Source organism: Mastacembelus armatus, chromosome 14, assembly GCF_900324485.2.
Source record: "Mastacembelus armatus chromosome 14, fMasArm1.2, whole genome shotgun sequence".
Taxonomy (NCBI): Eukaryota; Metazoa; Chordata; class Actinopteri; order Synbranchiformes; family Mastacembelidae; genus Mastacembelus; species Mastacembelus armatus.
The window spans coordinates 10,699,707-10,713,278 of NC_046646.1; the positions used below are offsets into that span (position 1 = coordinate 10,699,707).

The window sequence follows — 13,572 nt, forward strand, 5'->3', positions numbered from 1 at the left end:
CAATGTGTTTCCTTCACACCAGTAGTTCCACGACTGTGCCTTGGTAGTGTTTTTCTATGATAAAGTGTTTTTACCGACTACAGAATGGCCTGACCCCAAGAGCCTCTGGTTCTCTCCAGGCCACAGTCCTCGAATGAACTAACTGAAACATCTGACCTAAGTACCATGATGGAGGACATGAAGGCCATCAACAAAGAAATTTGTGGTGTGCACCTCAAAATGCTTAAGCTTCAGGAAAAGATTAAGAAAAAAACTGAAGAGATGAATACAAGAGAGAGATGTAGTATCGCTCAAAATACAGTCAAACTCAAAAATCATGAGCTGAGCTGAAAAATAAAAATTACATTCTGCAGCAGAGAATTCAGATTTTGAAACAGAAGCTTTTAAATCTTGACGATTGGGACAACATAAATTGTTTGAGCAAGAGAAAAAGACACTTCCTGATCAAAATCACTAAGTAGGAAAGAGAAGAATACTGCTTTAAGTGAAGAGATTAAAGTCCTAAGTGTGAATGAATGTACTTGCCATGATGGGATTGAGGCACTTTATGATACCATGCAAGATGAAAAGACTCGGAAAGCCCCACTTGATCCCCTGAAAGAAGAGAAAAAAAGCCTTCAGATAGCAGAATGCTGCTCTTCTAAAAGAAATTCAGAAACTTCACAAAAAACTGGACCAGCAAAACCATTTGAAGAAGAGGTGTGGGGCGATGGAGAAGGAAGAACATGAAATCAGATGAGAAAATCAAGACCTAGACAGAGCTATGCAAGAGATTAACCGTTTTACTTAGAGCCCTGGGAAGCTGAAAGTGATATGTTGGCATCACATCTCAGCGGTTTAGGTTGAAAGCTGTCCGGTCTTTTTTCTTCTCTTCACTCCTCCATGTATTTTTTCTCTATAATATGTGTCTATCTGAATAACTAGGGTGGCACGGTGGTTAGCACTGTTGCTTCACAGATAGAAAGTTGCAGAAAGTTGAATCACGTTCAAACCTAGAGCTTTTCTTTGTGGAGTTTGCATGTTCTCCCTGTGCCTGCATGGGCCATGGGTCTGAGTCATTGGTCCGAGTGCCCCCGTTTCCTAGCCTGACCACCCAGAGTAGGCCTTTCTCTATTCTATATATTCTTTCACTAAGAAAGGAGTGGGTATGGCTGGCCAAGCTACAGGTTTCCTACCATAGTGCAAAGACATACAGTAAATCTAAATAAATAATTGAAATTGACCTAAATTGAGTGAAATATCACTGAAAACCACTAGTGGTTTTGATAAATTTATGTAATTAAAATCAACAAGTGCATGAATTTAATAGGATAATATTTAGGGTATATAATTTGTCAGTACTTCCCAGCAGTATCTAACAATGATTCCTGATAATATAATAAATGAAACTAAACCTAGACCTGGGTAAGAAGCAGAGAATTGGTTAATGGACTAATCAATTAAGAATACAAATTGTAACTACTTTTTATGTTACATCAAACATCTTTAACAACAGTAGTAGGGACTTAGACCATAGTAAGACTTTTTAATAATCATTTTAGACTTTGTTGAGGAATAAATGTTTTTTAAATATTTTTCTATTACCTAAAATCTAAATATTCCCTAAGATCTAAGAGTAACTGGATATATGTTGTTATCCACACAATAAACATGCGTCCTGGACACGAATTAATACGTTCAGCAAAATTCAAAGTGTACAGTTGCTTTGTTGTGTCCTTCCTGGAAATTTTCCGGGTTGATTTGACGACTTCCGACGTCTGTAGATGCATATCTTGCTGTTTATTTCATCTTTGATGTGGACCGGCATTTTCCCACAACTCCCTGCTCTTGCTCTCGCAGATGACGAAAATGGCGGACAGTGGATCTTCGGTAAGTGGACGAAAGCTATAATTTTATTTTAGAGACACTGATCCATTGGAGAGTGGAAATTAACGCATTGTTTTCGGCAGGTTGAGATTACAGAGGGCTGTCGCCTCCCCGTTCTTCGTAAAAACCAAGAACACGAGGACGAATGGCGTAAGTATTTTACGGTTGTGTTTCCAGTGCTAAGCTAGCTAACGCTAATGCTAATGCTAACCAGCGAAGCCGTTGTCGCCACGGCCTCCCGTTAAAGCACCGTCAACACTAACGTTACACTCACTTAAATCTACCGAGTGAGTCTAGTTTGAATGTTAATATCGCCACTGTTACCCTCCACAACAGGCTGTGTAGTCAACGTTTACGGTTAAGATACACATTAGTGGAAAGGACGCCTGTTCACACCAGATACAATTGTTTGTTTACATTGGTCATTTGTGTGAATGCAAACTAATTTACATGCCATGTAGACTGTTTCGCTTGGCAGGTTGGTGGATGAAAAAAGTAAGAGCCCCAGTAAACTACAGAGCTCTGTGACACTTCCTCTGTTAAAATGTTACTGTAACGTTTCACAGATATCACAACGATGTGTCAGCGTGAATGCACACATTTATTTTAAACCCACATCCAAGTGAGTTTTTTTGGGAGGTGATTCCCAAACCTTTTCCTTTATTTTTGTGCTTGTAAATCAAAGCCGTAATGGTTTAGTGCTCCTCACATGCCTAGTAGGGCACCAAAGTTTTCTTATTTAATTCACCTGTAGTTGTTTGAGCAGGTACAACTATTAACTCTTGTGCTTTATTAACTCTAAAGACACATAAAAGAACATAATTATGTAGAGTTGGAATGTTTTTGTTGTTGTTTTATAACACCTAAGAATAATCTTGTGACAAGCCTTGCAGACAGTATTTATAAATATTTTATTTCATAAATTGATTCAAATGGCACTGACTTTGCAGCCCTTTCATGGATTTTAATTTGACTTGTCTGTTTTTTTTGTTTTTTTTACAGCTTTGGCAGAAATTCTAAGTGTGAAGGAGGTCTCTGGGAGAAAGCTCTACTATGTTCACTACATCGACTGTGAGTGTAATTTGTGTCCCCCTTATGTTTTTCTTTGGCAGATAAACTGTGTAAATTTTGTAGGCTTCATTAAATTGCGTCAAATCATCAGAGCTAATGTGTTGTTGTTTGTATTACAAGTCAACAAGCGTCTGGATGAATGGGTCACAGCGGACAGGCTTGACATGAAGAAACTTCAGTTTCCCAAGAAAGAAGCTAAAACACCAACCAAGAATGGTCTTCCGGGCTCCCGACCCAGTTCTCCGGAGAGAGAAGTGGTAAACTTGTACTGCACTAGCTGTTGTTTATCTCATACCCTCAATATTCCACAGCACACCCAGTTTTGGTGGCATCATTTTACTATTGAAAACTAGTTTATAAGATATGAGTTTAGAGTGTGTTTTCCAGTTGTAACAGTGAGTGAGTGGTTTAAAAAAAATGTAACCAAAAGTATTTCCATTGGATGAAGACAAGTGAGACTAGTCTTGTTTCAGAGTAAGAGGCCTTTTGTACTGCCTCAGGATACGCAAGTTAGTTTTTGTCAGTCTCAATTATTGGTTAAAGATATTACTAAGGAGATGTAACCTATATGGTGTAGATTAGAATCTGTAATAACTTGATAACTAAACCTAAAGAGTTTTCACTGGTGGTTGTCTTGCTCAGCAGAAAACTTAAAAGTGTAAGATTCCAACAGACGTTTTCATGGCCACTTTACTAATAATCTACAATATGTTGCAGGTTGCTTGAACACCAGTGTTAAAATCTAGAGGATGAGGTGTGTGCTAGGTGTGTGGGTGCAGAAATATGCAGTGTTTTTTACATTCAGCTCAGCCTTGAGACTTAAAATGAATCTCTGCAAAACATTCAAGGAGTGCATGTCGCTGAAAAATCTTCATTTCTTTTTTTAATATCCACAGATTTTATTTTTCTATTCAAACTTAATTGGATCTCATTTTGATTCAAATGACTCCTACAGAAACTGTTGAATTATGTCTTAATTTGTTTACATTGAATACCTGGTTATCAACCCGAGGGTTAACATGAATGTGAGTTAACCCATTTCCTTCTCTTCCTTTCTGTTCAATTCAGAGGAAGAGTCTAGAGCTCAACCTACAATCTGCCACAGCTCCTTCCAGAGGCAAAACACTCCCCACACCGGTACAACTTGAATTTACCCATTCTAGAAATGCCTGAGACCTTGTCTAAACCTGGTGTTTACATGCATCTTGTGTGACCATACAGCTGTTGGGTCATGCTGAACTGCATGGAAATCCAGAAACAAACAGCCATGACACATTAAAGGGAGTTGATGAATCAGCCAAATCTGAATGTGGTTTAACACAGAGTGAACCCAAAAATATTTGTCAGATGTACTCAGTGGACTTGTCTGTTATAAATCTGTTAATGCTTTGTATGCTTTTTATGCTTTGCTTTTATGTGTTGTAATTTCTTTTAATAGTGCTGAAGATCAATTATTCCATGAGGATTAATTATCTGCAGACATTAAATCATACAAAAACAGTTTGTATTGAAACAGCTAACATCAAAGAGCAAAGAAAAGAGAAAAAAGTTGTTGATCTGTGCCAATAGGCGAGGGGGAAAACACTTCTCCATTTTAGCTGTGGTGCAACCCAGTACAGGTAAAGAACTGTGTCTGTTGCATCTTAATACCAGGTTTAAATAGGGTGTAATTTACATTGGACTAGTTTAACCTGGACATTAGCAGACATTGGTAATCCTGCTTAATTTGACATGCTGTGGCTATTAAACACACACTGACAGTCTTAAATCTGTCTGAACACATGCTAATACACCACTGATATTAGCATGGCACTCCTTCATGAAATAAAAATGGAGTAACAAGCTTTTAAATGTTACACTGGTCTGTATTTTGAGAACCTGAATATGTGCCTGGATTTTAAAAAAAATGTTTGTAAAATGTTAATGCAGTTCAGTTTTTGGTCTGTCTATGCTCATGTTAAGCTCAGTGTCTAACAACATTTGTTTGCTGCAGAAGAGGAAAGTAGAGACCGTCCCCTTGGCAACTCAGGTGTCTCCGGCCACCCCTGTGCCCTCCCTGCCAAGTTCAGCTGAAGCCTCTCAGGCATCTGTTTTTCCTGCTGTAAGGGAGACCAACACCTTCAAGTCCCGTGAAGACCACGAACAGCTCTCCTCGCTCACAACAGTAAATACCTTCTTTCCTAAATATTTTAGTTGACATCTTTTGTCCGTGGCTGAAGCGTAACTTGTGATTTCTGTACGGCAATAGAACGGCACCGCTCGACGACTCATCCCCTCACAGCCTGGAAGGAAGAGGAAGGCTAACTGCGGAGGAACTGACGAAGTATGTAACTTCAGTTTATTTCATCTTCACACTCAACTTAATTTCCACAGTTCACATGTACACTTTGTCTTGATCATTCTAGTGTCGCAGTTGCCTGATTTTATTCTCATATCAGCATACACATATATGGATTTATGGTTGAGTTCACCAATTCAGCCGGTGACGATCATTCTAAAGTGGTGCATAGATGCTTCACTAGTTTTATTTATCTTCACTTGTATCAGTATTAAAAGGCAAAAAGAAATACTGCCTAATGAATGTTGGTAGTCCTGAAGTTTAATACATGGTTTTGCAGAAGTATTTGTGAGAAAACAAAAATCAAATAAGAAAATTAAAAAGTATGTTTTCATGTAAATGGCATCACTTCTTTACTTTCTTTAATCACTTAAAAGAGAGGTTTTCCCTTACATTTTCCACCATGCTCATATTTACATAATTATCATAGAAGCCACAAGTTTGTGAATGTGTGTTGACACAAATATTTTGCAATTCTTTTAAAGTCTTTATTTTATAAGTGTGTTTGTAGGCTAACTTTGTAAAGGCACATAAAGCAGGATGTTACAGGTTCTAACCTTTGTTTGGTTCTGTGTTTCTGAGCTCAGCCTCTGTTTCTTTATAACTAGCCTTAGTTTTATTGTTGTTTGATCAATGAATCATGAGTTTCAAATTAACATGAATAAACATGATGAAATATGCCAGCAAATTATTGAAGGGTCAATATTGTGCTTTAATACATTTTCATTTTTAAATGTTTACTCCCTGAAGACTTTCAGTCTAATGTGTTTAATTACCATGTGAGGTTTTATTGATTTTTATATAGGCTGTTTATTTTGCTGCATGTTGACATTCAAAGTCATTGTTACACCAGTAGAATGAGGAGAGCTTGTTTACATCGGTCAGGTCAAGTCTTTTATCTAAATAATTTAAAATGTGTGTTCTTTCTTTTTAAGAGTTTGTGGGCATAAAGCATAAGAGCTGAATGTAACCAGTTTTTTGTTTTTGTTTTTTTTTATTATATGCCAATAACAAGGCATATTAACATGCCGACAAATGAGCTAATGTCAGTAAAAGAGGTCGAAAATGGCCAAATCTTGCAGAGAGGAGTTTCTTCATACTCTGTTAAGCTGCTCATACATGAGTGACTCACCTGTAGAAAATGATGCGGCTGGCATCTTATGTTCTCACATCATCTCTGTTGAGTTACCAAAGTAATCTATAGAGTAGTATGTAATTGGTCTAATATTTATGTTTACTCTTTTCCCTACTCTTCATTAATTGTCTAACCTCTGTCATTACCTGTAATTAGCAGTATTGCTGCCTGGCTGCTGATGAACCCATCCCTGAATGTAAAACTACAAATGAAGTTCAGTATTCCTTTCAATCTGACCCCTAACCAAACTGTTCAGTGCAATTTAAAAATCATTTTATTCCCCTCTTTAGTTTCCAAAGCCCGTGTTTTTGTGTCTTTTTCTGCTAGATGATAAAGGTTTTGCAGTATAACAACCCTCAAAGTGCCAGTGTCTTTCTACCACCACCAGAGGTCTGTTTTATTTTCTCTTATTGCCCGTTGATTGTGTGTTGCTGTCCAAATTCAGCTGTGCCTTAGTGGGTCCAATAAAACAGAGGTGCTACTTACCTCTGACCCAGTTTAGTCCTTTCAATAAAACGTTCAAACACTGTGATTATACTTGAAGAAATCTGATTGTGTAAAACTCTTAATACATAAGCGCACTCTGATCAAGCATATTTTTGTTGGAACACAGTTTTTCACTATTTAATGTGAACAGCAGTCTAATGTCCACGTTGTTTATCACCAGGATTCCCAGGACAGTTCGGATGGCATCCCGACTGCACCACGCATGACAGGAAGTCTGGTGTCCGACCGCAGCCATGACGACATTGTCACCCGGATGAAAAACATAGAATGTATAGAGCTAGGACGTCACAGACTGAAGCCCTGGTACTTCTCACCTTACCCGCAAGAACTCACCGCGTTGCCCATCCTCTACCTCTGTGAATTCTGCCTCAAGTACCTCAAAAGTCTCAAGTGTCTCCAGAGGCATTTGGTAAGAATAATCAGTGTCACCATCTTAGGCTGTTCCATGTCTTTCTGTTGAGAGTGTTGAGCATTGCTGTCATTTTCTTGTCATTGTTGACAGACAAAATGTAATCTGAGACATCCTCCAGGCAACGAGATCTACCGCAAAGGCACCATCTCATTCTTTGAGATTGACGGCAGGAAGAACAAAGTTGGTGTCTCTCTTTATCCTCAATACTGCTTCCAGCACTTCCTGGTTTGCTTTTGATTGATATTCTGTCTGGTGTGTTTTTTCAGACTTATTCCCAGAACCTGTGTTTACTTGCTAAATGTTTCCTGGACCACAAAACCCTGTATTATGACACAGACCCCTTCCTTTTTTACGTAATGACGGAGTATGACTCCAAAGGCTTCCACATAGTGGGCTACTTCTCAAAGGTATGGGATTTATGAAAAGAATTTTGAACTACAGACCTCTCTCTCTCATCAGGGATTCACGGCGCTATATGAAATTTTAAATTTCTGTGTGCAGGAAAAAGAGTCGACTGAAGATTATAACGTTGCCTGCATCTTGACTTTGCCTCCCTACCAGCGGAGAGGCTACGGCAAACTGCTCATTGAGTTCAGTAAGTCTAGTGTCTGAAGCAGTGGTGGCATGTTCACTAAAATACTGGTACATTCAAATTATTTCAGGTGCTGGCCTCACCAATGCTACACTCTGCTCTGTATGTATCCATCAGGTTATGAGCTATCAAAAGTAGAAGGCAAGACAGGGACTCCTGAGAAGCCACTTTCTGACCTCGGCCTCTTGTCCTATCGCTCCTACTGGTCCCAGACTATCTTGGAAATTCTCATGGACCTTAAACCTGACAATGGAGAGAGGCCGCAGATCACCATCAAGTATGTGACTGACATTTTGTCTCAACCTTTAATTGTCTCCTAACAGTCATTTTAAGAACAGCAGTTTAATCATTTGTTCTTACCGTTTTTTTTTTTGTTTTTTTTTTGCATCTTCATTTTTAAATTTTTTTTTTCTTGTACCCACAGTGAGATCAGCGAGATCACAAGTGTAAAGAAAGAAGACGTCATTTCAACACTTCAGTACCTCAACCTAATCAACTATTACAAGGTGAGAGACTGTGCAAATTGACTGTTTACCAGTCCTTCTCTGACTCAAAATGTCTGAGCTGATCTTCCAAGTATCTTAAATCGAAACTGGATAAACAGATAACAAAAGGTGGTTGCTACAGAAAACAGAATTAACTAACTCCCAGCCTTACTCTGAACTCTGATTATACACTACATAAATAGGAATAGGTGAGGGGATGGCTGTTAAGCTTGAAATGACTGAAAAGTTGTTTTTTTTCTTGTGCAGTATTGCATCATGAAATCTATGGTAAAACTAATGAACAAATAAAAAATACACACTTTAAAAGAAGTGTAAGTTCATTTGGACTGATACAACAAATGATCGATTGTGTTTTAATTGTATTTACTTCATGTATTTATCTATTTTAGTCAAATTCTGTGGAATTGTGTGTTCAGAATCAGAGATGATGTATAAGCTGTATTGAAGGTTAAAACCTGTGTAGGTCTAGAACACTGATCAGGAATCGATAAATAATCGAACAATTACGGAATCGGTAATGGTTTCAATAAAATCTTATCAACTCCATCCCTAACTGGACTGATCTGCTGGAGCCTATCCCAGCTCTCTTTGGGTGAAAGGCAGGGGTCCACCCTGGACAGGTCACCAGTCCATCTCAGGGCCACATAGAGACAAACAACCTCATACACTCACACTCACTCCTATGGGCAATTTAGAGTCACCAATCAACCTGACATACATGTTTTTGGACTGTGGGAGGAAACAAGAGTACCTGGAGTTTAACTGAATTTCATATTATCATTATCAAGTAGACAAACTCAAGAATTTTTACTAAAGACAGTTTTTTGATTCTACAGTGCCATCCACTGTAAAATGTAGCTGGTTTACAAAACATACTGTTTTGAATACATTACATTTCAAAATATGATCCAGGTCCTGGTTATAAGAGACAATATTTCTGTCAAAGTGAAGATTTAGACTTCCCAATGAGGAGGATACTTTGATGTTTGGCTGATGGTAGTGTGAAAACTGATGATGAAAATGCCATTTCAAAACTGTCATCAGTGAATAACTCACTAAAGTATATGCAGCGCTCTGTAGGAAATGTGAAATGACTTTGTCTTGTCATTGGAATCCAGGGTCAGTACATCCTGACTCTTTCAGAGGACATTGTGGATGGACATGAAAGAGCCATGCAGAAGAGACACTTGCGCATAGATCCCAAATGCCTTCACTTCACGCCTAAGGACTGGAGCAAGAGAGGCAAATGGTAGTCACACTCTGGTTCACTGAAAACCCTCCCCAACCACCAGATCAGACTTGAGCCAAACAGTGGATCAAATAAAGATTTCATCAAGCTGTCTCATCAAGAACCTGTCCTTTTTGAACACAGGATTCTTCTTCAGATAAGAAACAGTCAGCAACATCAACTGTCAGCTAAGACCTGTAAGCTTTTATTGTGAATAGTTATTATAGATTTGGAACAAAAGACAGACTGGTTGACAGTAACACGCCATAAAATACAACACTCACGTTACTGTGTAAAAGATCCTGTTTATGACTGAAATAGCGAGGTAAAGTGAGTTCATCGCCGTGTTTTTGTCTACATTTTTTGTATCTACCACACAAGGAAATTAAAGTATTGTCAGATTTATGTATCCCAGAAATCCCAGCAGAATTCCTTGTGGGACCCCAGAAAAGTTATCTTAGCTTTTCCATACAAACCTTAGTTAAGGTTAAAAATAGGTACAAATATAACCACTGATGAACAGACTAGTTACACTTAGACTGACACCAATTTTTGTGGCTCAATCGTGTGTATTCTGGATGTGTATGTGGAGAAAAAGCACAAAAAAAATCTATTTATCTTTACGGAAGGAAATACGTGTTGAAATTCTCATTTCAACGCATCATTTTAATTTTGTTGTGACTACTGTTTTTTTGGGTGTCAACTAAGAAATTAAATAAGACTGACTTGTTAAAATATATATATGGTCAAATAGACAGCAGTTTTGATGTGGATAGAAAAACAATCAAGACTGACATCTAGACCAAACATTTTCCATTCAGGATCATTACCAACACTGCTTTTCATTTCCCTATATTTGAATTAGTTGGGAGTATTTATGCTCAGTGTGATCATTCAGGTGAATAATTTTTTTTTTTAAATAATCCAGTGTCTTCATCATCTGCGCACAGTGTTTTATATCATCCCCAAGTTAAACATATGTTGCCTGTAATTGTACATACTGAACCTGATTGTAAAATCTGCTCTGAAGGCAGAAGCCATGTTGAACTGTTAGAGGAATGTAAATTTTATGTACAGTTGTCTTTTTTTTTTTTGTACTTAATATAAACTATCAGGCTGCACAATATTAACCAGAAAAGGTGTTAAAGTGATATCTTTCAGCTCGTGTTTTATGTTTACATGTCACAAATAATGGTGAATTTACCCTATTTATATTTAGTATATCTATGTGAACCACACTTGAGCATATAGGTTGAGCTGTTTGATATGGAAAACTTGTGAATTGGTTACAAAAAAGGCATCTTAGAAATCTTAAACGTGTCCAGTGTGTGACTTTAAACATGAGACTTTCACCCTGCAGTCGACGTCAGTTTAAGAGGCCTGAGGACCAGGTTCAGCTGTTTACACCAACTGTTGTTCAAGCACTGGTGAACCTTGATGGGTGTCACTGACAGTAGCCTGGGGTTACTCACAAGCTACTGAATTCATTCTCTGGGATTAGTAATTGACAAATGTGCAGAGACAGCTTAGTGTCTGAAATGTGTTTATGTTCAGCTCAGTCCATTCCAGTTCCAAACCAAATGTAGCCAGTCATAAATGCTGAATTTGAAACACTTATGTCATTAGATTTGTGCAATGTTTGTCCACCAGGGGGCGGACTTTGAATTTCCTGCACTGCAAAATTGCATTATCAAAGTTCAAACCACAGGCTAAAATTAGACATGAGAGGCTTGTTTAAAGCAAAACACAATAGTGCAACCGGGCCATTGTGATTGAGTTACAGGACTGAGTAAATCTGAACAAATGGACACCTGCAGCAGATCAAATTTGGTAACTCAAGCTGCCAAAGGAACTGGGCAAGCAGTCTGTGGACACTGTCACATGAGTTATAGTTTGAGGCATAAAATCTGTCAGCATCTAGAAACTATTTTTTACAGTTTTTAAATTTGTTGCACCATATAACTCTGACCTGTTTAAAACAAGTCTGAGGGTTGGAAGTGCCCAGGCCTGATGCAATTTTATTTTTGAAAGTCCCAGCTCTTGCTGAGGTACTGGCAAAGCCTCCTCAACAGCACATAACATCTATTTTTCTTTAGCCACCTGGCAGAGCCACACAAGTTCCCCATGAGGACACAGGATTTCACACTAATCTAATATCCTCGCCTCATTGCTCATCAGGGAAGTCTTGCCTCATCCTGATTCCTGACTGCTGGCAGATTCTGTGTCATGTAGATTTCTCAGATCCCATGTTGTATTTCTGTTTTTTGTATTAGGGCCTACAGCTACAAACAGATAAATGGGGGAAAAAACCGTTTAGCAAGTATTTTGATAAATTTTTAGAAAAATTCTTCTGTGATGATTTTCTCCTGACTCAAATAATAATGTGGTTTTTCATATCACATATCACTGGACCTGGGAAAGGTCTCATCTAGAGATCTATCTAGCACACAGTTTATTGATTAGTGAAGAAAATGATGTTATCTGTAACCTTAACGTTCAGCGTAGTTATTTTGTTGTCATTGTACACTATATTGGCTTAGACATTAATAGCTGTCGCAAAGGATAAAACATGGTCTATTCTATAACTTAGTAAAAATGAAGGAATAACAACTAAAAAACAATCTGTTTATATTTCACTTTCTAAATCTTGGTTCATTTTCTGTCACTGTTTCAAACTGCAGGTAACCAGGTAACCTGTTATAGCTCTCAGGATATGTAAAATGCCATAGATATTTAGGAAAACAAATCTGTGGGACCTGCAGCAGTCTCTGTGGTCATAGTGAAACTTCCCACATGGGGTCACTGTGGCACTGATCATTGTCGGGCTGCTTCCTGTCTGAAATGACCTCGAGTGTCACTAACCGTTTGGAAAGCACCATTCAACACCATCACAAATCATGTTCCAGTGCTGAAAACTATACATACATGACTTTACATACAGGTAAGAAAAAGGCAGGTTGTTGTTTTAGTGGTATCACACTGGATCAATCTGAAAATCCATAATATTAATATTTGCTTTGCATTTTAATTATCTAGGTCACGTTGTCACATGGAACTTTTAGGTGATATCTCACTTGGTTTTAATATCTGAACTTTCTAGCTCCCTTATAAAGGAAGTAATCAATAGCTAAGTATTTGTATTGACTTGTTTTTGTATTCTTGTAATTGTTTCCCAAACTAAACCTCTAAAAACACCTTAAGACCAAATTATGCCTGTTTTTAGGAAAACTGTTTAACCACTATCACGTAGCACCTCTGTTTTTATATTTCTTATCTCTTGAAGACACACACACCAGTAGCAACGCAGGCGTCTCCTCCTCCCCGCCCCCAACCGCTGACCGGAGCTGCTGACCTGGTAACACACACACAGCCATATGGTGCCAGGACGAGACTCCATGCAGTAATTAGGGGGATGGTGCCGGACACTTGGCTCTGCTGCAGTGGAGGTTCAGCAGCATGGCTCACCTCCTCCTCCTCTCCCAAGCATCGATAAATGGTTTATCCAGATTCACAGGTATGTGTTTTTAAAGCAAGGGTAAGGCGTGCTGGTAGTTATCCTCCTACACTCACATTGTTCTTTGAAATGGTTGATTTTTGGGTTAGGGTCTCAACCCACACTTGACTACGTTTGGGGAGTACACAGATGCCTCTACAAATAAACACACAGTCACATGCAAACACAAACACCATTTTCACCTTTGCCCCTTAGTTTGCTTTTTGAACCTTTACCGCTCTTGTGCAGAAATTAAAGTTTTGGCACAGAATTTATTTTTGATACTATGAATACCTCTTTCTGTCAGTTTGTTAGTAAAAACTAGAAATAGATAAAACTAGAAGTAATTGGAGGTGATTATCTTGATACGGTGTTGCTGCAGTGTCCAATCCTCCACATTTCTTGTAGTGCGATTCATAGTGTT

The 13,572-nt window shown here is 38.3% G+C and overlaps 2 protein-coding genes across 4 annotated transcripts in view; both read left to right on the forward strand.

Annotated features, from left to right (window-relative positions):
• Positions 1-1,783: 1,783 nt before the first annotated feature.
• LOC113143260 (histone acetyltransferase KAT5) lies at positions 1,784-10,971 on the forward strand. Of its 3 annotated transcripts, none has more exons than XM_026328783.1 (16): positions 1,784-1,869; positions 1,950-2,016; positions 2,869-2,937; positions 3,058-3,194; positions 4,006-4,074; positions 4,931-5,101; positions 5,186-5,260; positions 6,567-6,623; positions 6,738-6,800; positions 7,078-7,326; positions 7,420-7,509; positions 7,596-7,736; positions 7,831-7,924; positions 8,039-8,198; positions 8,346-8,427; positions 9,546-10,971. In XM_026328783.1, exons 1-16 carry the CDS (start codon positions 1,840-1,842, stop codon positions 9,678-9,680), a joined length of 1,689 nt encoding a protein of 562 aa, XP_026184568.1. In that variant the 5' UTR covers positions 1,784-1,839; the 3' UTR covers positions 9,681-10,971. The 3 variants fall into 3 exon arrangements, with proteins under 3 accessions (XP_026184568.1, XP_026184569.1, XP_026184570.1); XM_026328784.1 differs by having other exon boundaries at positions 6,570-6,623; XM_026328785.1 differs by lacking the exon at positions 6,567-6,623.
• A 1,413-nt stretch (positions 10,972-12,384) lies between these two features.
• The window catches only part of sipa1 (signal-induced proliferation-associated 1), a 29,825-nt gene continuing 28,637 nt past the window's right edge, over positions 12,385-13,572 (forward strand). Inside the window, exons 1-2 of the mRNA XM_026327815.1 lie at positions 12,385-12,596; positions 12,939-13,169. The gene's annotated coding sequence lies outside the window, so the exon portion shown is untranslated. The remainder of the gene's footprint in view (positions 12,597-12,938; positions 13,170-13,572) is intronic.